Source organism: Mastomys coucha, unplaced genomic scaffold (genome assembly GCF_008632895.1).
Source record: "Mastomys coucha isolate ucsf_1 unplaced genomic scaffold, UCSF_Mcou_1 pScaffold22, whole genome shotgun sequence".
In the NCBI taxonomy this organism is placed as follows: domain Eukaryota; kingdom Metazoa; phylum Chordata; class Mammalia; order Rodentia; family Muridae; genus Mastomys; species Mastomys coucha.
This window is the reverse complement of record NW_022196905.1, coordinates 123,360,905-123,387,489: the sequence shown is the minus strand read 5'-3', so window position 1 is coordinate 123,387,489 and position 26,585 is coordinate 123,360,905. Positions and strand designations below refer to the sequence as shown.

The following is a 26,585-nucleotide window of genomic DNA, read 5'->3' as shown; positions in this document are numbered from 1 at the left end:
GATGAAAGCACAAAAAAATCCTGCCAGGGTTAGAGAATGCTAAGTGAAAAAAAAAAAACCCAATCTCATACACCTGACATAAGTTTTTGACTTTTTTGCAACATGGGGCTTGATCCCAGAAACTCTTAAACGCCAAGCAAACATTGTCACTGAAATTTACGAATGAAGGCAAACACCCCAGCCCAACACTTAAACTCCTTTACCTCACCTTTGATCGTTCTTGGCTCGAACACTGGTCTCAAATTTAAGGCCATTTCTAGCGACGTACTCTGCCAGCTTGTCAATCACAGGCTGGATGTCGGGGGGCGGGGGTATGATGGCCACGGGAGCAAGCGCACTGTGGAGAAGAGCTGGTGAGCAATCCTGAACTCAGCATGGCTTGAGCCTGGCACTGGCAGCTGCAGGGTTCTTTCAGGCCCAGCCATGTAAGAGCAAGACTCTTGGTCTAGGGGCAAGAAGCCGCTTAACCCAATGAAGCCAGCTTCTGGGCACTAACAAGGCCCAGGGCACCACTGCTGGAGTGAGAATGCAGGAAGCTGTGTAAGTGGCACCTTGTAAGCCCAATAGGCAAGCCCCTATCTCAGACAAAACAAAACAGAAACCGAGACAGTAGGGATTAAAGAATGAGGTCCAAAGTCCCAGAGCCAGGTTCAAGACTTCCTCCTAAGTAGCACTCGCCTTTAACTATGAGCTACTTCTTAGGAACAGAAGAAGGAAAAGTCATTAAAACAGGCAAGAACATGGCTCAACATCCTTTCTCAGCAACGGCCCTGAATATCATTCCCTAACCCCTCTCACATGCTAGGCCAGTGATCTACTTCTGAGTGACACCCCCAGCCCACATTTGACTTCTCAGCATGATTAGAAAGATGGGTTTTAGTCAAGCATTTCACCAGCCTTTACGAGAACTGCCCCAACCCTGACCCCAGCACTCCTTGGTTCTACAATAGATACTGTAGAACGTGAGATCTTGGAGTTCTCCCCTCACCAATCAGTACGAGAGCCTTTGAGCTCTGACAAGTTCAGTCTACCTTACTTGAACTCTGCCTACCACCACCCAGCTGAGGTTTCAAACACAACACAAGAACAGCCCATAATTAAGGAGCAGATGTGGGATCAGGCCTAAGAACTACATTTTTATCTGGCTAGATTTCATTGCTAGAACCATTTTTGTCACTGAAATGGGGTCTTGCTCTGTAGCCCATTATATAGATGACCCTGAACCCTTGAACCTCCTGCTTATGCCTCCCCAGTACTAGAAATACAGGAATGGAACAACTATATATATTATCTAGCTGGCTTTGAACTTTTTCTTCTTCTCGAGACAGGGATTCACTGTGTATCTCTGGCTCACTATGCAGATCAGGATGGCGTTGACCTTAGAGAATGCCTGACCCGGTCTGGCTGTGTGGTGTTAAACTTTTAATCCTTCTGTTTTAGCTTTCCAAAAGCTGCGAGTACAGGTGTGTGGTAATAATAAATGAATAATAACCATGCTAATTATGGAGATTTGGGTTGTAGGTATGCAATCCAGATCATGAACACTGGTGCACGGCAGTAGCCATCATGCTGAGCAGGTGGTACATGTACCTTGTGGTGGTGGTTGTGGAGGTAACCCCGCTGCTTGATTCAGCTGTGGTTGGGGGTGGAGGAGGTGTGGTCCCAGGAGGCGGTGGTACGGTGGTAGTCACACCAGGTGAGCTGGACACAGTCACTCCAGCAGGAAGGGTGCTGTAGTAAGTGGCCACATCGATCCCAGGTGGGGGTGGTGCCAGGCAGTAGGTGCCATCTGGCAACATGTAGTAGCTGTAGTACATGGCTGCCACAGTTGCTGTAAGAAACAAGGTTTGTAAGCAAGAGGCCAATGACAGGTGAGCCAGCTACAATGTCTCTCAAAGGTTCATGTTTTAGACACTTGCTTCCCAGCTTATGGTGCCATTTGGGAAGGTTGTGGAACCTTTAGGAGGTGGGGACTGGGTGTTCTCTACTTCCTGTTCCACCAATGTATGAATAGCTACTGGCTCGGGCTCTCACATTCCACCATGGACTGAGACCCTCTGAAACATGTAACATTGTTCCCGTCATCCATTTGATCACAATAATCACTAATACAACAGGATGGCAGACTGTTAAGAAAGAGACTATAACCAAGTACAGCATCTGCCCCGCCCATTCCAACTAAGTTGCTTCTGTATCTGGAACAATGAACAGTAGCAGACAGGCACACAACAGCCAATGTTTACAAGTGTGGACTCTCCTAAATACCCCACCTCTTCCTTTATGAAGAGCGCTGCAGGAATGACTGTGGGAGGCCCTCTCCCACAAGGCTGCTCAGGCATCCATACTCACACAGCACAACTCCCTAACTCCCCCTTGCTCCGACACCAACTGCAGTTTTTGGAATGTTTTTTTTTTTTACTCTCCTGTTCACTTTAGAAACTGCTGTCCACGTGTGCACCACGGGGCTGCTACATTCAGCTCACAAGTCTGCCATCTCCACAGCTACCTCTTGGCCTTTCCTATAGCCAGCAGTGGTCAGTATCAACTTCCAGCTCACTCTATGCACAAAGGACAACACCCTGCTGTGCTAACAACAGTCCTGAGAGGTATCCATCTCCTTTAAAATTTTTAATAGATGTCTTTTTTTAAAAAATTATTTATGTACATGAGTGGTTTTCCTGCATGTATGTATGCCTGGTGTCTGCAGAGGTCAGAATAGTGTGTCAGATGCCCACCCATACTGGAGATACGAAAGTTGTGAGCTGACATGTGGGTGTTGGGAATCGAACCCAGGTCCTCTTCATGAACAGCAAGTATTCATAAACTCTTTAGCCCTCCTCATCTTTTTGAAAAAATGTTCAAATCTAGCACTAAGCACAGAAGGCTAATGAAGTAACTGGGTTTTCATTTCTAATCCTCTTGCAGATAAATAGCAATGCTGGCTACACAGGGAATTTGTTCCCTCTTCATTAGGACAGAAATGAAGGAATCTGACTTTCATTTGTTCACGGTGGCCCTGTAAAACACAGTGGAGTACTAATGCCCAGAGGGAGGAGACGGTCTTTCTAGCTCATGCTCACACACATCTAGGAGATGTGTATGCATGTAGTCCCACACGCTGTTGACACACTTGTATTTGGACTGATTCACTTTTTATCAGGCATGTTATACATATCAAGTTCCCAGTACCAACTCAGAGCAGTGTTCCATACCAGACTCTGGTACAGAGAAACAGCAATAACTAAGTATTTGCAGGGGGCATCTGGCCCAGTGCCTTTCCACCTCTACTCACAGGGACACCTACTACACTTCTTCAGATGGTGGGGCTGGCAAGAAGACAGCCTCACTGGCACCTCTGTTTCCCAGCACTGAGCACTCAGTGTTTGTTTGGTCAAGAAACACCACATTGTGCCGACAAGACATCAAATGCAATAACTTGGAGACCCACCCTATAAACACCTGATAGTACCCGACACAGTATCACTCACAACTTAATCGACAACATTTCCTGCCACCTGCCTCTCCCTGATCTCTTGCTCCATGTGACACTCAAGACTTCAATTCACACCTTAGAAAGGACACTTGTGTGACCTCAGAAGGACTCCAGAGGAGGTAGCGTACCGACATAAAATACCCCGTATCCTAGCACCACAGATTCAAGAGACCCATGCTGTAACCACTATGCACCTGCTTCTCCACAGTGCTGTTCCTAGAGGCTCATGCACAGTGTCCGGGAGGAAGTTGGACCTGTCCTTTCCTGTCAGGGGCACCTAAGCTGTGGACAGGCTCCCCAAATGGCCCGAGAGACAGGATTTTCAATGATCCTGAGCCTATTAGCTCATCCTGTCCCTTGGATTTTTGGGTCTTACTACCCCAAAATCACACAGGCCACCACTCTGTGGCTTCTGCCTCTGGCATGTACAGAGGTGGGGGTACAACACATCTGTGGTAATTCCCTGCTATTCTGAGACTGTGGGCCTGCTACTGCCCCAAAGGCAGCACATCTCAGAAACAGTGACAAGTTCTTGGCAGCTCCTGATGCACTCAGTGAGTAGAGCTTAGCTGTTCTGTTCTCACATAACCCAGTGCTAAAATACTGCACAGTGACAACAGCTCACACTAGCCCAGTCCTTCCTGGCTAAGAGTCTCCATGGCTACACACTCTGTAGGAGTGGGGTCTATAGCACAAGCATTCTATAGCCTTGTCATCAGCTGAGCCCAAGGTACAGTTCCCAAGCACCTATCAGTTCCAACATCAAAACAACAACAAAAGTGTCTCTCACACACACAAAAATGGCCATACACACAGGCTTTCTGATTTTATAATGTAAACTACAAATATACTATTTGACATTTTATAATCTTACTTTAAAACCTTATGGTAGAAATCTTTCACAAAACTTAAGTATGTTTATAATATCTTTGCAAAAACTTAGTTTACATTAAAAGCCATCTAATGATTTAAGGTTTCAATTTTGCAAGATGAAAAAGGTGCCAGAGATCAGTCAAGTAACAATGTAGATGTACTTAATACTACTGGGCTGTCCATTCAAACACAGCTCACAACATTATCCAAAAAGTCACAGTCAGAATACAGGAAGTCATGAGGTTAAATAAGATGCTATTACAAGAAACAAAGGGAGTGCTAGAGAGTCAGCTCAGTGGACGAGAGTACATATTGCTCTCACAGACGTTCCAAGTTTGGTTCCTAGCACCCACATTGGTCAGCTTATAACCATATATAACTCCAGTTCTGGGGATCCAACTCCCTCTTCTGCCCCACCCCCCTCCACAGGCACTGCACACATACATGCAGAAAAACACTCATGCACGTAAAAGAAACCCTCAACAACAACAACAACAAACTTTTAAAATGTGGCACCTACTAGGAGCAGTGCAGGCTCCTGGCTCAGGGCTGCCTGTGCTCTTTGATGCTAGGCTACCATCCCCAGGACAAGCCAGAGGCCTTGCTCCTTAGCATGATACACTGAACTTTCCAAGGCCATTGCTTATATCTCCATCCCGACATGGGTTCTTGCTCTGTTCCCAGAATGGCCTCTAAACCTTGGTCTCAAGTGAGCACCTTCCTCAGTTTACTGAGGAGACAGGACTACACAAACAATGCACATGCCTGAGCAGGACTAGGTTTTTGAGTGAAAATAGGTGATGGTATGCTTCTAAAAGTGTTTGAGTACTGCAAAAACCCATACCAAATGAGGCAACAGAGAAACTCCCACAGGTGCCCAGGCCATCTAGACAGTAACATGGAAGGTTGAGCTGCTAACATGGAGGCACACTTGGAAGCTCTTTTCCAGCTATTCACAAGCTTACATGTGCAATAGCCCAGGGCAAGGCTGGTGCCCTCTGCCTAACCATCTATTACTCTTTTCTTGAACTTGCTTGTTGTTGAATGGTCTTGAACTCATCACCCAGGCTTCACCTCCCCAGCACTGGAATTACAGTGTGTCACCACACTCAAGTTTATATAGCGTGTAGACTGAAGCTAGGGCTTTATACTTGCTAGGCAGCTACTCTAGCAACAAAGCTACACTCCAGCCCTATCTCATCATCTTCCAGAGCCCTTGAGCAGGTATATGCTGAGGATCCTGAGACTCTCCTAAAACACAACTATGGCATTAAAGGAGACATGTTCAAATCCCCACAGGTCACGAGCTGAGAGCTTCTGAGAGTCAGAAGTGACTCACCTTTCTGGCTGTCCCTGGTGCTGCACCCTAAAAGAAGATGCAGGGCCACTGACTCTATCCTGAGGCTATGTACCATTCAGGCCACGTCTCCAGTCCTCTTCTGTACCATTCATGCCATCCTTCCACCCCCTTCCCACCTCTGGCTGGCTGACAGGCACTCCTCAGCCTTTTCTGGGGCTAAAGGCTTACATTCTATTCCCATCTGCAGTCCTGGGCTGCATCTAAGAACTCTTCACCCAGCACTCTTCTCTAGAGAGGTTACTCGTGTTCCAAACCAACTGTGGCCAGAACGGCACTGGGCTTTCATCTACACACTTCCGTCCTGCAGTTCTGGTTTAGGAAATGTCATGCCTTCAGTCAGATTTTCTGGGCCTCTTGGCTCAGCATTCAGACAAGCTTCTGTCTGGGAGGTGTTCCCACAAGCTTCTCCTTCCTCCTCTTCTGGGGCTCTGTGAGAATCACCCCAGCTCATGCCAGCTTTCTAAGTCTTCGGTCAATCCCTGATTAACCTTCCTAGGATTCTTGGTTGGCAGCCCCTGTATAGCCACTGTGCTGTGGGAACATCTGCCATTGCAAACAGCACTGAGCCCTGGATGGCTATTTACTATTATACACAAATACTCATAAAGGTTTAACTTGCAAATCAGTCACAGTAAGAGTGACAACAGAAATTATTAATGAAATTAAACTACTAGAATAATAGAAATTAGGTGAACAGGGTTATTCCCCCAACATTCTACTGTGCTGTGCACACCTGTCTTGGTATAATTTAAGATGAAACAGTATACTTGGAATGGGTGAGGCATTAGGTGGCTTGGGCACAAGCATGTAGCAGTGGCAGATGACTTTAAAAGGGTCATTTGAATGTAAACCCCTAGACACAACAGATGAGGACAATTCCTAAGTAACTAGTGCGAGGGTAGAGTAGCATACACAGGCTGGATCAGCTGGGCAAAGGGACAATTTAAGTCTCAGTGGGAATGTCTGAGACAGTTCAAGATCTTATCATATAACTCACAATAACAGTGCACAATTTCAAAATTTTGAGTTGCTTATTTCTGCAATTTTTCCATTGAACATCCTCAGACTGAATCCCACGGAGAGCAAAACTACAGATACAGGGCCTGCTGCCTCTTCCCTGTTTCCCATCTGTTTTGTTCTCTAGAGTGCCAATGCCAAATGGAAAGACTGTGCAGGCATTCCTGACATAGCACTGGCATGGACGCACTGTTCTATGAGTGCTCCAGTTGCACAGGAGAGAACAGGCAGTATCAGCCAAGGGCAAGGGCTGGGAAGTGGTAACATAGAGTACTCCAGAACTAGAGAGAAAAATACATCTACACCATACCTCTAGGTCCACCCCACTATCTATCCAAGGATTGAAATAAGAAATGTATCTTTCAGCACAGTCTCTTGTAGCAAGTTACTGGAGGATGTGCCCTAGCAAACAAACAAGAACCCCAAAGAGACAAACACAGGAGCTAATACAGTCAAGTGATGGAAAAGCCACAGGAAAGCCTAGGGCTGGAGGCTGAGAACACACCCCCACACTAGAGTGGCAGACTAGGAAACAGCTGCCAACAGCCAACACACAGGTGCACAGTGACTGATGGACCAGCTTCTGTCTTCGGCTTCAGCAGCAGCCACCGAGGCTTGGAAAGATGGCATTATTAGAATTTAAGATGACTCATCTTGACTGGTAGGCCTGAAAGGGTATTTCCAGGAAGGATTAACTGAGGGGAGAGGACCCTCCCTCAGAGTAGGTGGCGCCTTTTTGCAGCAGACCAAATAAAAGAGGAAGTCCAAAAGAAGAAGGACTGCTGCCCGCCTGCCTTTGCTTTTTGCTTGTAAGTGTACCCAACTCTCCTATTACTGCTGCCATCCATCATCTGACTCAGCCTCTTTGGCCTTGCCGCATGGGCAGAAGACCAATGACTCCCCAGTACTCCTCTGGGCTTTCAGTGGGGACTCCAAAGGCATTCAGCAGCCTTATGGACTGTGCACCTATATTTGGTTCTCAGCCTCTTTGGCAGGTAGTCTGCTCTGGGGGAAGAGTTTATGTTTTCAGTTGGCTATTATGACACTACCCAGACCAGTTTGTGCCAGTCCTGTGAATCATCTTGTAACATACACACTCTATTCTTTTGTCAAGAGAACCATGCCTAATACAGACTGTGGTACCAGGAATGGGTCCAAAATAACAGCAAAAATCCCTGTAACAATCCAGCTGCTCTGCCACTTGGAACACATGATCTAGCAAACTTGATGGTACTGCTGTGGTGTCAGTGCTACATGGGGTGATGTCGGAGCCTTTGAGGACTGACAGCACAGAGAATCACAGTGGAGTCATTTGAGACTCTGGAGCAAGACCTTGTTCTCACCTACAGACACTGATTTTGAGAGACAGCTCTTGGCCTGCTACGAGAGCTTAGTGAAAACCGTGAATCTGACAATGGGCCGTTACCGCATGACTTGAATCATAGGCTAGGCATTACCTACCAAGCCATAAAGTTGGACATGCAAAGCAGCAAACCAACATCAATTGGAAGTGATACTTATGTGACTGAGCTCAAGCAGGTCGTAAATGAAGTTACCCAAATGCCTATCCAACAATGCCTTCTGTCCCCAAGCACTGCCTCATGAGGTATGCTCTGTAACTGGGATGACTTAGGAGAACAAAAGTGAGGCCTGATTTATTTATAGTGCTACCCTATGTAGAGCCTTCCCCCAGAGGAGGATAGCTAGCTGCAGTATTACAGTACCTTTCTGAGACAACCCTGAAGGACAGGGAAGGGAAATCCTGTGGTAGGCACAACTTTGGGCAGGACAGAGTTGTATACTTTTAGTATTACTTTTACTCTGTCTATGCATGCACACATGCTATTGGTGCGCACTGAGGTCAGAGGACAACCTGTAGGAGATAGTTCTCTCCTTCCACTACAGCCTGGGAATTGAACTCAGGTTATCAGGCTTGGTGGTAAGAACTTTAACTCAATAAGCCATCTTGCTGGCCATATACATTTTATTTGGCCAATTTATACACTGACACATAAGACATTCCCAGTAGTTTGGATGAACAGCTAGGGACTTGGAAAAAGCATGATTGGAAAATTGGTAAGAGGAATATAAACAGATCTCTTCAAAAAAGCAAAGATACTGTGTCCTGTGTAAATGCTCATCAAATGGTTACATCCGCAGAGGAGAATGTCAACTAGCAAGCAGAATGGCTTGGGTTTTTTGTTTGTTTGTTTGTTTTCGAGACAGGGTTTCTCTGTGTAGCCCTGGCTGTCCTGGAACTCACTCTGTAGACCAGGCTGTCCTCGAACTCAGAAATCCACCTGCCTCTGCCTCCCAAGTGCTGAGATTAAAGGCGTGCGCCACCACCGCCCAGCAAGGATGGCCTGTTTTGTAGACAGAAGTCAACTCCTTTTCCTGGCCATTGCTGTCATTACCCAATGGATCCATGAACAAAGGGGTCATAATGGCAAGGATGGAGATGATACATGGGATCAACAACTAAAGCAGCTGGCTTAACAAAATGGTGGAATGGTCTTTTAAAGACACAGCTATATGGCCAAGTAAGTAGCAGTAGCCTAAAGGACTGGGGCAGAGTCCTCTAGAAGACTGCATATGCTCTGATTCAGTGTTCAGAATATGGTAGTTTCTCCCATAGCCAAGATTCATGGATACAAGAATCAAGGGGTAGAAATGGGAACAGTATCACTCAATATTACTACCCCCAGTGGCCCACTAGCAACATTTTGCTTTCTGCTCCTACAATTTAATGCTCTGCTAGCCTAGATGTCTTGGTTCCAGAGGAAGGAGTGCTTCTGTTAGGAGGCACAAGAAGCAGTCCATGGATTCAATTAACTAGAAGCTAAGACTTTCCCCTGGCCACTCTGGTCCTAATGTCCTTGAGTCAACAGTAAGAAAGGAGTTACAGTGTTATTAGAAATAATTGATCCAGACATCATGGAGAAACTGAACTGCAATGGAAGAAGGAAGAGTAGAGTCTTTCTTGGTGTGACCATATTCGGAGTTAAGTCTGAAACTGTAACAACTAGATCCAGGCTGGATGGTAAATGAGCCAGAACCTTCCAGGAGGCTGAGGCAGGTAGGACATAAATTCTAAGCCTTCTGTGTTAAGAAGTAAGTTTCAGGCTATTCCCACAGATAAAGAAACAGGCTTGCTGAGAATATGAGCTGGGCAGTAGAAAAATATAAACAACTATAGCCAAGTAATCAATCACAGAAACAAGGAATGTAACTGCCATGAATGTTTCTGTCTTACATTGTTAAAATGTTCATGGCTTTATATGTATGCATTTGTAAGCAGATATTTGTGATTTCTTTCTTTTCCTATTCTACTATTATATAACATTAAGAAAATGTCGGAACTTAAGTGTTGCCGCTCTGTGTATCATATTTAAGTTATAAGGTACAACCTGAAGGCATCTGCTCTGGGGGAAGAGTTTATGTTTTCAGTTGTACATAGTACACTTACATCACACCATGCTGAATTATGACTTTGTATTATCTTAAATTGGAAATTTGGCATGAGTGGCTTCGAGTCAAGTTGTCTAGGGGTGGACTCGTGATGCTTTATCTTGTCAACTTGATAGCCATTAACTTGACAGAATCAAGTAAGCAACATGCCTCTGGGAGGGTCTATGAGTGCATTTCCAGGAAGGATTTACTGAGAGGTGACCCATCCAGCAAGTGTGTAGTCCCTTCTTATGGGTATACCAGATACATAAAGGTGTCTGCGGCAAAACAGTGTTGCATGTCTATGTGCCTTCATTTCTTTCTTTCTTTTTATATGGATGAGTGTTTTGCCTAAATGTATGTCTCTGCATCAGTTTGTACTTGGTACCCTCAGAAGCCAAAAGAAAATGTTAGATCTAAGACTAGAGTTACAGGTGGCTCAAATTGAACCTGGATCCTCTGAAAGAGAAGCCAGTGCTCTTAACTGCTGAGCTATTTCTCTAGCCACTTCCCTTCCCTTCTTGCTGCTAAGTCCATCTAACTCATTTCAGCATCTGGCTGATATCAAATTCCAGCTACGTTGTCCTTCCAATACATACTGAAGACTAACAACTCTGGAATCTTCCAGGTCTTCAGCACCACACTGAGTGCTGAAGCATCCAGCCGCAAGCATTCAACAGCTACCAAGTTCTCATTCTTTCCCATACACAGAGAGCAACTGTTGGACTACCCCACTACTACTGTACAGGCTGTTGTTATGACTCTCTTTTAGAATATATTTTTATGTACACACCTTCTACCAGTTCTGCACCTCTAGAAGCTTAAGACAACCAAAAGAAAAACCACCAGGTTCGAGTGTTAAACTCTGGGCATAAGAAAACTGGAGGGGCACATGCGAGTGAAGTCAGATTGCTGTCTGTTGCAGAAGAAGATCCCAGAGCACCTAACTTCAGGATGTGGAAGAACAGAGGTGTACCCACAGCAAGGGTGGGTAGGGACTACCAACTTCAGAGACCAGTGTTTTAAGTAATCCTGGAACCCAGACTGGCTCGGAGACCAGACACTTTTCATAACAAGTGTGCACCTGACTTTCAAAGTATAGATATGTCCTGCTCTAAATAAAACAAAAACTTAGCATATACTAATTATAATCAAAGAAATGAGAAACATCTTATCCTACTCATCACATTCTTGAGTTTACAGCAAAGAGGAAGCACATTACTGATACTTTCCCCCCAATACTGGTGATTAAACAAAGAGGGGTGTGTGTGTGCCAGGCAAGCACCCTGCCACTGGGCCACATGTACAACATGCTTTTTAATGTATTTATTTTTGTGTGTGGTATGTGTGGTGTGTATGAGCTACAAGCACGTGAGAATGTGGTTATCAGAGCAGGGTACTGGGTATCATCCCCAGCTGCCTTCTTATTTTGAGACAGGGTTTCTCATTAAATCAGAAGTTCACCATTTCGGTTAGGCTAGCAGGCCAGTGAACTCCTGGGATCCTCCTGTCTCCAACTCCATATTATGGTTACTGGCATGTGCAGCTATGTCTGGCTTTTATGCATATACTGGGCATTTAAACTTAGGCCCTCATGCTTCCAGACCAAGTGCTCTTAAACACTGAGATGTCCATCTCTCATGTCTTCATTTATTTGTTTGAAGCAAATTCTCAGTAAAGTTGCCCAGGCTGTCCTGGAACTTACAAGCAGGTAGGCCTTGATCTTACATTCTCTTTCCTCAGCCTCCTGAATAGCTGGCGTTAAGGCCTAGATCACTTTGCATGGTTCCATGTTCCCTCTCAGTTACTTTCTGTCCCCTATCTGTTTATAAAGGATGTGTGTCAGTTATCTGGATACTATAGACTCAGCAGCACATGCAATCAACAGAATGAGTTATCTGAACAACAGGACAGTTTCCAAGATGGAGCCATGGGATCAGGGCCCTTGGTGAAATGGTGATGAGGCTGTTGCTACTATCAAGATGTGAAGAATTAAAGAAACCATCTACTAAATGTATGGGGCACATGGCTGCTGACCCAGCACTGTGATGAGGAACTGGCTGGCAAACACAGCTGTACTTGGGAATTTCTACCCAGAACGTATCAATCCACTCTGAAAGCAGACACAATAAAGGAGATCCTTTGAATGAGCACATGACTACCTCTTGCCAACTGCCAGCAGAGCAGCAGAATGTGCTAGGAAGGTTTCCTGCTGCTGTTTGAGAAAATGGTTGTGCTAGTCTATGGCTGACAAGACCCTTAGAAGCACCTCGAGTACATCCTCCCAGACCCAATCCTCTGGCACACTCCTAGTCGGATTCTTAGTTAGCAAGCACCACTGGCAACCTTGGCTTGATTGCTAATCCCGCTGCGGCACCCCCTATCCCCCGCTTTACCTACACATCTACTTTGCCCTTAGACACTGGCTGTTACTGATTTCTGTAATAACGCTCCTGTCACGTCAAATACACAGATGCATTTCTGCATGAAGCTAACAACATAACATTTTATGGAAGTACCAGAACAAAAAAAACAATATCAAGTGTTTCCCAAGAATGGTATGCTGCAAAGCCAGCTTCTTAACAAAACAGATTTCCACTAAATGAAAGTGTACAGGGCTCCATATAAAACCAAAGGAATACTGCTTAGGTCAATGAGGGTTTGGTGAGACTGTTACCAGTGATGTAATGAAAAATTTCTTGACACTGTCGTGTTAGGAACACATCCCTGTGGGTGACACATGGACACTTAGATAAGTCCCTCACAATTTGGGACTGAGAGTAGAGGTTGGTAAACATCTATAGAAAGACAGATATTGGGGGACTGGTAAAGATATCAGCTTGCCAAGCCAGACAACTTAAGTTTGATCTCCAAGAGCCATACTGTAGGAGAGACCTGATTCCTGCAAGTTATCCTTCAATTTCCATTTTTATGCCATGACACACTCATACCCACACATATACTGATACACAAAAAATTTACAATGTAACAAAAAGACACAGATTGTGTTTCTGTGTACCTCCAGGTAAAACTGAAGACATTATGTAGATCTTTATATGATGAGAGAAAAATGAAAACAAACAGCCAGTTTTTCCTTTTTGTAACCTGCCCACCTTGGTCTCCTGACTGTGGGTTAACTACAGACATGTGTGTGCTGATATGTTCAGCTCCAAATGTCTACTTCGATGGAACTAACACTATCATCAAAGCTACTGGCCCAGGACTGTGACTTCCATCACCCTAGGCGTACTAGTGAGGAGGCAGGCATTCTTGGGTTAGTCTCATTTAATAGGGCTCGAGGTTGGAGTCCCTGTAACTGTAATAAATCATCTTCAAACCACAGGCTACACACACCACATGTCTTATGTAGACATGGGCTGCTGAAAGCTCACTGACAACTCTGGCCAAGGGCTGCAATCTTGGCACTTTCTACAGAAACACTTGTGTTTGTTTTCTCAAAGTCTTTCTGAAAGCAGAAAAAGTCAGTGGAGTTAAACAGCTATTCTTGATCCCACACTGAGACTTTCTTGATTTTGTTTGTTTTCAGACAGGGTCTCACTTAGTAGGCTTGGCTGGCCTTGAACTTGTAGCGATCCTTCCCTCTGCTTTCATGCTCTTTTCTATCCTCATGATGTCAATGGATGCACCCCAATAGCTTACAGATCTACCCCTTATCACTGTAATACTGTACTCTTAGCCCTCATCATTGTGACCAAAATCCCAGGCTTAAAGTCCATAGGGGAGGAATGAAGTCATCCTGGCTCATGGTTTCAGAGTTGCTTAGTTCACACTGCGGTGAACAGAGAAAGGACTATGGAAAGAAGCCGGGACAAACACCATGTCCTTCAAAGGCTCAATCTTCTCCTTTCCATCCTTCCCAATAATGCGATCCTATCCATAGTCATCAAGAAACTAACTCCAGACTAGATCAGAGCCCTGTCAACCCATTCAACTGTGGAGACACAGCCATACTGCCACTGCTGTGTCCAACAGTGTCCTTCACTATCCCCTGCAGTCTCGCAGGAAACATTCTCCAGCCGGCCAGCCAGCCAGAAGTGTGCTTTGCTCACCTCCTGCACTCTCAGCACAACCAAACTGGCCATCCAGGACATGAGACCCAACACTAGTTACATTCCCTTTTATCTAGTAATGTAGCCACTTCCACAAGGAGGCCATCACAAAGCATAACTCAGGTAAACTTGTAGATGACTGGCTGGGAAGGTTTGCTCTGAAACACCACAGCCTGGCTTGCTGTCAAAAATGGTCAATTCTCACGGATGTGTTTTGCCAAGACCAGTGTCAGGATGGTTATTACCATAGCAATCTCAGAGTCGATGAGCATCTCCACACCGCTTTTCCCTGACAAGATGTCTGTTGCTATCTGCATGCTGCAGCAGGTTCTGCAAGGTGAGTGGATCTCCCTTGCCTCTGCAAGGCCCTGCTTCCTTCACACTAAAAAGGTACACTGTGGGGAAGCCAGGTGTGCCTTGAGCACATCTGTTGGCACCAACAGTCACAGTCACTGCTGAGTCACTCCTTCTCAGGACAGCAAAGTTCACAGAGTGGATACTGCCAATCTTTAGGGTCTTCAGAGGTGGGAGAGGGGAAACAAAGCTGATAAGCCAAGTTTCTCTTTTCTATGCAGTCAGTTCAGTTCTTTAGATGCCTTGCTTCATCCCCTGAACTCAGGTACCTGACTCTCAGGAATTCCCAAAAGATCCCTTGTTGGTCTAAAGCAGTCAGCACTTTCTGATACAGAATCTTCCACTGCAGAGGGTAAAAATAAAGTCAAGTAGCCTCCAAACTCCTTATAATGCACTGTCTATAGCTTTCAAATAGAGAAATGTCTCTGTCCTTCTCATCTCTGCAAGTGCGCAAGAAACCTGATAGATAATTGGCTCACCACACTGATTCGAGGATATCCCATCACAGCAGACAATTGCAAAGGTCTGCTAAAATAGGGGACATGTACTATGATATATCTGAGAAAATGAACATCACTTGCCACACTAGTTTATCTGTCCTGTTGAGGCTTCCAGACAACCAAGTGCCTTATAAAATATCTCCATGGCCAGGGAAATGGCTGTTACGAAGTGCTTTTACTACAAGCATGACGACCTGTGTTCAAGCCCCAGAACCTATAGAAAAAAATGCATAGTGCAATGGTGAATATTTATAAGGCCAGAGTTAGGGAAGTGGTACCAGGAGGGTGGATCCCTGGGACTCTGGCCAGGCTGTCTAGCCTAATTGGTGAGCTCCAAGCTATTAGCAACTCTGTCTTAAAGGGGGTGGATTGTGTAGGCATTTCTAAAATCCTCTGGCCTTCACATAAATGCATACACATATGGAGCCACAGAAGCTCTCTCTTGTGCACATGCTTGCACTCTTCCCCCTTCTCACTCACACACACACACACACACACACACACTTTAAAAAAAAAAGTGTCTTCCAGAAAAGACTAGTTTTGACATTACCAGCCTGAAAATGGGAATTGGAATGACTTCTGCAGTGGTGCATGAAGGTCACATTGGGCCACCAGATGCATCTGCAGCATCCAACATGTTTAAAAAATGTTTCTTTTCTTGGTAGATTTTCCTCCTGAAAAGCCTCTCTGAACTAAGTTAAAACTTACACAAGTACATGTGAGCACATGCATACGTGTAGAAATCAGAAGCCAACACCATGTACACATCTTCCTCAGTTGACATCCTCCTAACTGCTTTCCATCTTATTGTATAAGATAAGTTTCTTATAGGCTGTACTATTTACTAACTAGGCATAGCGTCTCTCTGTTCCGGACGGTGGGTGTGATGCAACTAGGTGCTTTAAGCTCTGGCCACTGTACCTTCCTTGCTGTGATGGACTGTGATCTGCAATAGTGAACTGTACAAATCCTATCCTTCTCCAGGTGTTATTTTGCCAGGATATCTTATCACAGAAACAAGCTAGGCCAGAAGCTAATTGAGTACACAGAATCGGGCACTGGTTAGTCAAGCAGTGGTCAGTCATGGCTTGTCATCTGTTCTCTCACAGGCCCTAGGCCCCATTCATATATTTAAACAACTCAAGAGAAAGAAGAAAAAGGAAAATAATTATTTTAAAATATGGAAAATATTCTCAAATCCTGATGGCTACCTATAGAGTTTTTGTATTGTTTCTCTGATAGCGTTTCATGTAGATTTTGTAATCCTCCTTCTTCTACCTCTTGGCTTATACCAAAATATTAGTATTGTCCAACTATTTCTCTGTGGTGATGTTTGGAAATGTTTACTCCTGACTTCTAAGAAGGTCTAGCCCTGACCCCACTGTACAGCTTAGAAAGAGGACTGAAACACAAACACAGAACCAATGCAGCATGAACAGTATCCGACTAACAGGGGACTGTGAGCTTCCTACTGAAGGCACACATGGGAAATGCAGACTGACCAAGCAACTGACGTTGAAGGCAGAGGCATTCCACAGGTGCCCAGGTGCAAATAGCACACAGCCAAAGGGTAGGAAGAAGATGCTGAAGCCTTTTCCTGAACACAGGGCTGAGTCACTATGTTGTAGGTGCATGTGCCTCAGCAGATAGTTGCTCTGTATGTCAAAAGGCAGCCAACACTTCAAACAAAAGAATTTAAGAGAATAGCATCAAACCCAATGGAGGAAACCCAGTGGACTAGTAACAGCAGTACCTGCCAGCCCAGGGTTCTCTGTGGTGTCAAGGGTTTCACTGGGCTCTGAGGGACAGACACTGTTATCTGAAAACCTCACATCCAGTCCAGACATGGTATTCTTTTATATGAAGGCTGAAGGCTGGCTTTTTTCTTTCTTTTGAAACAGTCTCCCTCTATATATGTGCCAGGCTGACCTTAAATGCAAGTGTGCCTCTAATTCCTGAGTCCTCTGAGTACAGTAGCTACCAGGTATCCCAATCAGTTACCAGTGCTTATCTGTTTTTCACTTAAACCTCCAAAGAGCCCATGAAAAAACCTATTGTATGAGACTCAAAATGTCCAAGAGATGAATCGCATAAGGAACTCAACTGGAGAATGTGCCAGAAAAAAACCAATCTAGTCAGCCACAGAGAGAACTGAGGCCAAGGGGGATTTACAGTTACAGACAGAACACACACATTCCTCATATGCTGTCCCAACATGAAGCTAATACTTCTAACAAAAACTAGGAATCAGGGGTGAGCAAAGGGAAAGTGAACCCAGGATCTTGAGACATGCTGCACCACTGAGCTATAAAACCCTGGGAAGGAAATGATTTCAGAGGGACTCATTCCCTCTCACACAAAAACATGTAACTTCACCTCCTGTCCTTACTGGTGCTGGGGCTGAAGCCGAGGTCCCGTGCCTGCAGTGCAAGTGCTCCACCTCTATCTAAGTTACACCCCTACCTCTGGATCTCTACTCTGAACTAGAAAGAGACCTTTCAGGGCCAGCTTCTTGAGTGGTGAACAGCTACATCACAGTTCAGCACCGAGTTTGGATCACAGGGTCTGTGACTGAGCTCCCGTAAAATTTTCCCACCATAAGCCACAGCACTTAGGTTTTGCTGTGCAGCTGCTGGCCATCCCCTTCCTCTGTGATGAGGAGCCTCCGTGGGCCTGAGCCTCCTCAAGGAAGCTTACGAATGTCACGAAATGCTGTGACTTCCTTGCTTCTCCTACCTCCCTTGGCTAACAACTACACTGTCTACAAAACAAAATGCAGTCACAGCAGCCCACTTGTTAAACACTGGGACGGGGACCAGTGAGATGGCTGAGTGGGTACAGAGGCTTGCTGTCAGGCCTGACAACTGAATTTGATTCCTGGGACCCACACAGTAGGACAGAACTGACTGCTGCAGGTTATCCTTGGAATGCCCTGCATGTACTGTGCTATATGTGATAACACACGTAAAATAAATTTTAAAAATATAGTAACAAAACATAAACTAGGATAGGCTTGGGAAGTGGCTTAGCAGGTAGAACTGCTTGTGTACAGGCCGGATGCACTGAGGTTGCTTCTGAGAAGCCAGGCCAAGGTAGAGGGGAACAACTGACCCCACAAGACCGCCCTCTGACCTTCCACAACAATGCTGTGGCACATGTGTACCCTCGCTCACATGCAATCATGTGTACACACAGAAAAGTCAGTCGCAAAGAGTACTTTAACTTTAGTTATTTATAGAACATTACACAAAGCATTGTTGGCTCTGACAGTGGACGATATTTCAGCATTAATGCCTCTTGCATAATTTAATTATACTCTTCTATAAGGATTTATTGCAAAGTAGCCAAGTAATATAGAATAGGGCTTGAAAAACAGTTCATCATCAAGTTATGAAAGAAATTATTAATTTTATACATCTCCACTTAAAGAGCTTCTAAAAGAAATTTCATAAAATAAAAAATAAGATGTTCTTTTTCTCAGGCTGCCCAAATCTGGAAAAATTAGTGAAAAGCAAGCCACAGGAGCCGGAGTATATCCTGAGCTCCTAAGTAAACACCAAAGAAAAGAAGAGCCACTAGCTTTGCTAGCAGAGACCTACAGGCCTGTGTGCCTAAACACACGAATGTCACGGCTGTGAAAACTCACTCAGTAGTACAACCCTAGATATACCTTAACAACTGAGGCTGGTGTACAGTTCAGCGGTACTTGGTTTGTCCCCAGTACCACCTAAGACCAGGTGTGACAGTGCATGTCTGCAATCCTAGCTTGTAGAGATGGAGGCAGGAGAGCAAGAAGTTCAAGGTCATCCTTGGCTACAAGGCTGAGTTTGAGGAAAGCTTGGGTCACATGAGACCCTGACTCAAAACAAACAAACAAACAAACCTAAAATCTGCATGTCTGATGGCAAGGAGCTGTTCAGAGAGGCAGGTACACCAGCTACCCCTCCACCTCAGCTTCCTTCTCTCAGTTCTCAAAGATACTTTGTATCTTCACACACCTACACAGACGTTCCTTCCGCCTCATGATGGCCTTCTTCCCCAGCATCTCTACTTCCTCAGAAGTCACATACTCTATGGGCCTCCCAACAGTACAGACAGCTCTATTCAAGCTCCAGTGCTCAGGAGGTGGGCAGGGGAGCAAAGTACCCATGTAGCTGCCACTATGCTTCAGTAGAGAGAGGAACCTCAGCCTTTGGTTGAGATTTTGCTTTTTACCAGATTTTCTCTTAAACAATTTCTTTTCAGTTAAACTTACTGTAATTATGTATCTGGTTAAATTTTATGCCAACACACAATTTAAATAAGAAGAGAATTGCTGTTTCTGTGAATTTAAAGTTGAATGCTTTGGAAAATTGGATAAAAAGCCAAGTGCTTTAAAAAGCTACTGTGCAATTACAGGAGGAAAAAAAACTGTTGAGGCTCCAAATAAGAAAATAAAAAGCCTACACTGTAGGGCTGTAGCATTGGGCACCTGCTTCCCACGACAAAAGCCTGACTTGGATGGAGGATGAGGAAGGTGGGGGACATGCTTTGCTGGAGCCTAAGGAACAGCTGTGGCCCAGAGTTGAAAGAGTGGAGAAGAGCATATACAACCTCTTCAAAAGAAAAGACAGTGGGCCAGTGAGACAGCGGAGGGGCTGGCTCTCTTACCCGCCTGCTCACCCACTGACCCTGAAAGCCTGGCAACCAGAGTCTGGACCCAGAACCCAGGAAAGAGAACTGACTCCACTCAATTGTTCTCTCACTGCTACATGTGTACTATGGTGTATGTATGTACTCACAAAGCATGAGTATGTGCATGTGTGTTTGTACATGTGCATGCATGTACACACATTAATAATAAATAAAACCATGTTAAAAAGATAAAGAGCTAGCCCAGCAGGCAGGGCTGGCAAGCCTGGTGACAGTGGCTCTGCTCTCTGAAGACTGATCAGATCCACACCATCATCTGCAGACCTGTTTTCACTACATGTTTGTTTTGTTTAAGGCAACAACTATTTCGTGCACTTCCAATAGCATGTCACATTTTGTTGTTTCCTGTATTAGACTTCTTTTCACATTTCTCATATTCTGTTACTGTTGTTTAGATACCAGGGAATTTTTTAACTAGGAAAAGGAAGGGAAAAAAAGACCCCCACAAAGTCACCTTAGGTTTTATTTGACCACTGCAATGTGGAATCCTAAAATAGAATAGAAATAACTATTTTCAATGTTTCATTCAGAATATAATAAATTAGCATTCTGTATGTACAGATGGCAAAACCGAGGCCTGCAGAAGTACAGCAACTCATACAGACAGAGTCTCACTGTGAAGCAACACTGTCTGGCCTGGAACTGTGTAGACCAGGCAGGCTTTGAACTCAAAAGATCCACCTGTCTCTCTCCCAGGTGCTGGAATTAAAGGTACAAGCCATCAGACTTGAGATTTGCTTTATTTATATGTATATGTATGTGTGTTTCTATGTGTGTTTGTGACTGCAGAGGTCAGAAGAGGATGCTGATCCCATGGAGTTGGAGTTATACCCTCCCGACATGGGTGCTGGGAAGTAAACTCTGGTCCTCTACAAGGGAAATATGTGCTCTTAACTGCTGACCCATCTCTTCAGGCTTCTTAACATTTTAAAAGTTACTCAGTAGTAACTGAAAGCCTTGTGCATTCCTAGAGTAAAGCAAGAGGGCACAGGAACAGGTCAGGCCTGACCTTTATCCATAGGGAGATCCACATGTACAGATGCACGGTTGTTTAACACACAAGAACAGCAAACACAAAGTGGGTCAGTTTGGTAAGCAGAGCACACATGGGTCTGGAGAGCCATCATGACCTCTCTGCCCTTCTGACCACAGAAGCCTTGCACATCTTTCATAATCTTAATTATCCTCTGTGTCAACCTCTCCATCAGCCAGAAACCAGGCACACTAAGTCTGTGTAAGGTCCTGACATTGCTACCCAAGGCCCCACAGTCACATGCACTCCCTGTTCCTGTCTTTTCAGCTAAGTAGTTAGTAAGGCTTGGTGGACACTTGCCAAGGCAGGAGCAAGTGCCATCGAATGATGGTGATCATTCCACCCCTCTCTGGAACACTTCAGGAAAGGAGGGACTGCAAAGAATCTGCTAGATTTAACCCTGATACAAACTGGGATAAGCCACAGGCCACTGTCTGTAGCAAGGTTCTGAACATTACAATCAATTATCCAACTGTGAAAGCTCATAGTAAAACACACTTGACAGCCATAGAATACGAGGACTGCTGGGTAAAGCGCTTGCTATGCAAGCTTGATAGCCTGAGTTCTATCCCCAGACCCTAGTAAAGGTAGAAGAGAACCGACTCCACATGCATCACTCTATCATATGCAAACAGGAATGATAAGGAAAGAAAAAGATGTTGAAAATAAAAAGAACAGTGGGAGAAAGGCTGATGGCACTCTGTACAGGACCCAACAACAGTTTTCTCTGTTAACACTTGAGCAATCTAATCACTGTATGTGGATGAATTTACCACAAAGGAACTAAAATCAACAGCCATGATTGGTTTTCCTCTACTTGGCTGCATTTAAGTGCTGTCCTAACAGCTGGCTACAAACCAAGTTCTATTCAATGGAGCAGAGCCAGCACTGCTGCAAATGACCAGCAATGGGCCAAAGAAACCAAAAATTTCATATTCTGGCCACTTCACAGCAGGAGTGACAAAGCCTTTGCCAGAGATTCTGACTCAAGCAACTCTAACAGCCTAACTAGCTATAAGATAGGAGAAACTAGCTGAAGATACCCATAGATGGAAGTTCAGAGGGAGGAAGAGTTCCAGACAGGTACCTGGCAGAAATGGAGTCCTGGGGAGACCAAGGCTGTTGTTCCTAACTGCAGCAGCCCCACAGCCAAGGACGCTGGAACTTTTCTGATGAATTTGGGGCAGTTTCATTGAGACCCAGATTGTAAGCTCTAGCCACACACCTGGTTCTACTACAAAACCAGAGTCTAGCTGTTGTACCCAGTGATTTTCTTGATCCTAGGCAGAGGGCTGTGTGGCTGAGGGCTGTGGTCCTTGTAGCTGATAATTGGAGCATATCTGAAGCCCACCAACCCCATGTACATCTGTTTGCTCTCATCAACTCCAGATAGCTAAACAACCCACTCTTCCTTATGCCCAGGACAGCTCATCAAGGCCTGATGTCCTTTTTGGTCAAGGACAATGTGAACAGGACAAGCCCTCAAGTAGAATACATCAAGCCTGGGCTTCCCTCAGAGCCACAGGAAGGACTGTGGGGTCCTAAGGCCCTGTCTTGAATCTGCATGGTCCTCTGATATCCCACACTGGCAAAGTTTGCCTTGCGCCACTATTCCCACTGGACTGCACATGATGAGTCACCACATGGCTGTGATGAGACAGCTTGCTCCATCATCCTGCTTGGGCCACAGGGTCTTAGCACAGTGTGCCACAGCTGACCTCTTTGGGTAACTGTTCACCCTTTAATGATGGAATTAGTTTCACTATCCCCAATTTCTACTGCTCTCTTGTATGGCTATAAAAGGATACAGGAACATGAACAGACAATGCATTTGAGTCTTGGAACAGGAATGCAGGAATGGACAAGATGGATGGCCCAGTCCATGGAGTGCTTGCTGTGCAAGCATGAAGATCTGACTCTGGATTCCTAGTACCCATGTAAAAGCTGGGTGCTATGATTTGTGCCTGGGAGGTAAATACAGGATCCTTGGGGCTTGCTGGCCAACCAGTTTAGTTAAATCAGTGAGCAATCCTGTCTCAAAAAAAGTAAGGTGGAGAGTAATCCAACCCAAGAAGGAAACTAATATCCACACATGCACATACACACATATACATCCACACACAAGAACAAACACATACACAACTACCTCCCTAGCTCTATGAATACACATTTTAAAAAAACAACAGAAAAGTAGGAAACAGGCATCCATGGGGTGGGGTGGTTCCCAGCACTGCATTCCCTCTCTGGAGTATAAGCAGACTGCTTGGTAGAGCCTCCTGCTGCCACTGGCTAGGTCCTTCCTGAGGGCATGGGATAGGCAGGCTCTGCACCTGGACCTCTTCCCAAGCTTGCACATGCACCAGCAGTAACCTCCAGAATGCTGCAAGGATGACTGCTGCTGTGGGATATGCAGCAGTAGCCCCTCAACATGATCAATTTCATCATTTACAGAAATGGTATAAGTTCCAGCACAGGTTTCTAGGATATGCTTACAAGGTACACTCAGAAATTGATTTTTTTTAAAGCTAAGGTCTCAGTCTGGAAACCCAGGCTCACCTTAATCTCGGAGATCTACCTGCCTCTGCCTCCTGAATGCTGAGATTATAAAGGCTCATGCTACCACATCTGTGTCGACCAGTGTAGAGACAAGTGCAGAGGAGCTAGCATATATAGACTGTTCATCCTCAATATGGCAGCTCCATCTTCAGTACAAGACCCCACTCTGCAGGTATCTCACTTCACGTGAGGCCTGCAGTCTGCAGTAGGGCATCACAGCACAGGCTGACCCTTCTTTGCTGAAGGTTCCTCTTTCAACAACATTCACATGATGCTTAGCCTCAGAACAGCAATGAGGCCTAACACTGAACCTAGGACAGATATTCTGATCACTCTCCAGAATGCTCCCTTTCAATGCTTAGAAAGACAAGAGAGCAGCAATCACAAGATTCAAAAGAAACAAAATCCCCTGCATACTACAACCAACTCTCTCTATACTTAGGCCCCACACCCACTATTCAAGCAGTTTGGATACAAAATACAAAAAGGAAACAGTGTATTTGCATTGAACAGGCACTAATTTTTCCAATATTAACATAGCATCCACAGTGTATTACAAGTTCTCCAGGCAGGATTCTTGACTCTGAGAGAAACCTTGCGTTTTCCTATCTGTTGGGGGCAAGTGATAATCACTGAAAGCAAGCCCTGTAGAAATAGAGGGTTGACTGTCCATGCACAGCAATCATGACAAGCAACCCCACATTTCCTCATCTCTGCTTGCTGTTCTCAACAAAACTGTGTCTGCCTAATCTTGTGCTGATACCAGGGCATTCTCAGAGCACCAAACAACTCTACAGCACAGACAGCACTGTGCTATCTTCCCAGTCTCTGCTTTTGTCATTTTTCCAAATCTAAGCTCTGTTTAGCACAGCAAGGTTTTGAAACCTAGGTGTCACTTCCCAGCCTCAGCCGCTTACTCTTCTGCCCTTACCTGACTCTTCCTGTCAGGAATGCAGAGCCACAGGCCAAGTAAACATGCCCTCCCTCCCTCCTGGACCACAGAGGAGACCTGGGGAGTGATAGCTCCACACCAAAGCAGGAGGGCATGAGAAATGGGATGGTAGCTGCAAGCTGGACATACAATAGGGCACTCTGGGTACTCACAGTCTGCCGTGTACTCCACCTGGGAGGGCTGAACAGGTGTGCCATCTGCAGTGGGTGGGGCTGGAGCTGAGCTGTCAGCCTGTGCTTTACGGACAAGGGCTGCTAGAGGGTGATCGGGGTCCACCACCTTCAAGGGCTAAGGACAGAGAATACACACGGCCTTAGCATTTTCTACGTTCTGAACCATGTACAACTTCACTGTTGGGTCTCCACTGCTTCTCAACAGCAGAGACTCAACCTTACAGTACTGTGGGCATGCCTTAAGAAAACCTCAGTACACATTCAGATATAGTGAAAGCTGCCACTGCAGAGCCAGAGCCAGTTATATCAGACCCAGAAGAAAAAAACAGGAGCTGAGAGGCCATGGAGGCAGAGCTGCATGTGTGAGTCCAGTGTCAGAACCACACCTGAGCACAAGAGTGCTCCCACAAGCACACTTGCCTTCATGCTGCCTGCTCAGTGCTGGTCTACTGGTTCCCTATAGCTCCTGTAACTCTCCTCCTTGCACATCTGAAAACCACCATCCTCAATCTCTCCCCATCCTCAACCCCTCCCCTGCATGTGCCACCATCTGTAAGAGCACACACCCAAACTCAACCTTCCTGGCAAGAGTCACTGTTATTTAAGCTGGAGACACACAAAGAGGTTCTATCCAGTTGAGGCCAAGTACTCCAGCTACTGTGAGTACCAGAGGAACTAAATGGATTTCATCTCCATAACAACTTCTAGGCAAAGACCAGACAAACTCACACAAACTTCAAACTCTCTCCTTCCTTAGTGAGGCTTCTCATCAACAGCTCTCATCCTCCCCTTAACCAAGAGCCATTCCTCCCAGACATCAACTACACTCTGTGTCTGTGGAAAACCTCATAGATTCTGTCTTCTACATCACAAAGGGCAGTCTTATAAAGATGAGAGGAGGGCTGGAGGGCAGAGCACATATTTAGGAACTGTCTATGAAGGGAACCAAGGCTCCAGGAAGCAGACATTTTAAAAACCTAGAAAATCCAATCCTATTAAACACAACAAAACAGCTTCCAAATCTTCACCGACACTATTTATATAATAAAACAGCAATTGTTTGCTTTCGAGACCTGTAATGTAGGCATGCAGAAAAACAAATGCTTCACCACCACATGGGTGCAATAGAGAAATGCAGACACCTTGGTGATAAAAAAAGATACAGCTGTACCATAGGAAATGGCAGGCTTTGTGTTTCCAAACGTAAAGGAACAGCAATGTCGTGACAGTGTAAACACAGCCTAGTGAGGGAGGAGATAAAGACCTTCATCAGCTCTTCCAGGCGGCTGCTTTTCTTGGAAGCAAAGAGGGACGGGTGCAGGTAACTCCCATCTTCCTCATCATCTTCCTCTTCGTTGTCAGAGGTTGGCCAAGACTCTGGAATTGAATTCAAGATGTTGACTGTCAGGTTTGATAGCACGCACACACTTGTAATCCCAGCATTGGAGAGGCAGAGGCAGGTAGAGAGCCACAAGTGTCTGGGCCAGCCTGAGACTCTACCTCCCAAAAGTTTTCATTTTGGTTTAATTGTTAACATGTATTAAATTATCACTCTATTCTATAAATATGCTCATCAAGATCATATTTAAAAAGAGATTCTGCTTGGTGGCAGATACTTGTAACTAATCCTAGCACTTGGGAGGTGGAAGCAAAAGGATCAGAGTTCAAGGCTAGCCTGGGGTTCATTAGCCACAGTTTCAAAGACCAAAATAAACACAGGGTTAGAGAGATGGCTCAGCAGTTAAGAATATTAGTTGTTCTTCCAGAGAACCTATACTGGGCAGCTCATAATTGTCTGTAACTCTAGCTCCAGGGGACTCAAAACCTTGGCTTCCACGGGTTTCCATGTGGCAAAGACTCAAAAGGACACGAACACGTACATGTAAATATATGGGTCCCCCTCCCCACACCTTCAAAACAAGGTTTCAATGTAGCCCTGGCTGTCCTGGAACTTGCTCTGTAGACCAGGCTGGACTTGAATTCAGAGATCCTCTTGCCTCTGCCTCCCAACTACTGGGATTAAAGGTATGCATCATTCCTGTCTGCCATATAAGAAAACAGATCT

The 26,585-nt window shown here is 45.2% G+C and overlaps 1 protein-coding gene across 5 annotated transcripts in view; it reads right to left on the bottom strand.

Moving 5' to 3' along the window:
* Positions 1–26,585, bottom strand: part of Sfswap (splicing factor SWAP) — a 69,939-nt gene that overhangs the window by 29,698 nt on the left and 13,656 nt on the right. For all 5 annotated transcript variants that reach the window (XM_031338068.1, XM_031338070.1, XM_031338069.1 and 2 more), the window contains exons 6-9: positions 25,785–25,897; positions 24,500–24,635; positions 1,591–1,831; positions 209–337 (exon numbers count right to left, since the gene is read on the bottom strand). In XM_031338068.1, coding sequence (XP_031193928.1) covers positions 209–337; positions 1,591–1,831; positions 24,500–24,635; positions 25,785–25,897 — 619 coding nt within the window. The remainder of the gene's footprint in view (positions 1–208; positions 338–1,590; positions 1,832–24,499; positions 24,636–25,784; positions 25,898–26,585) is intronic.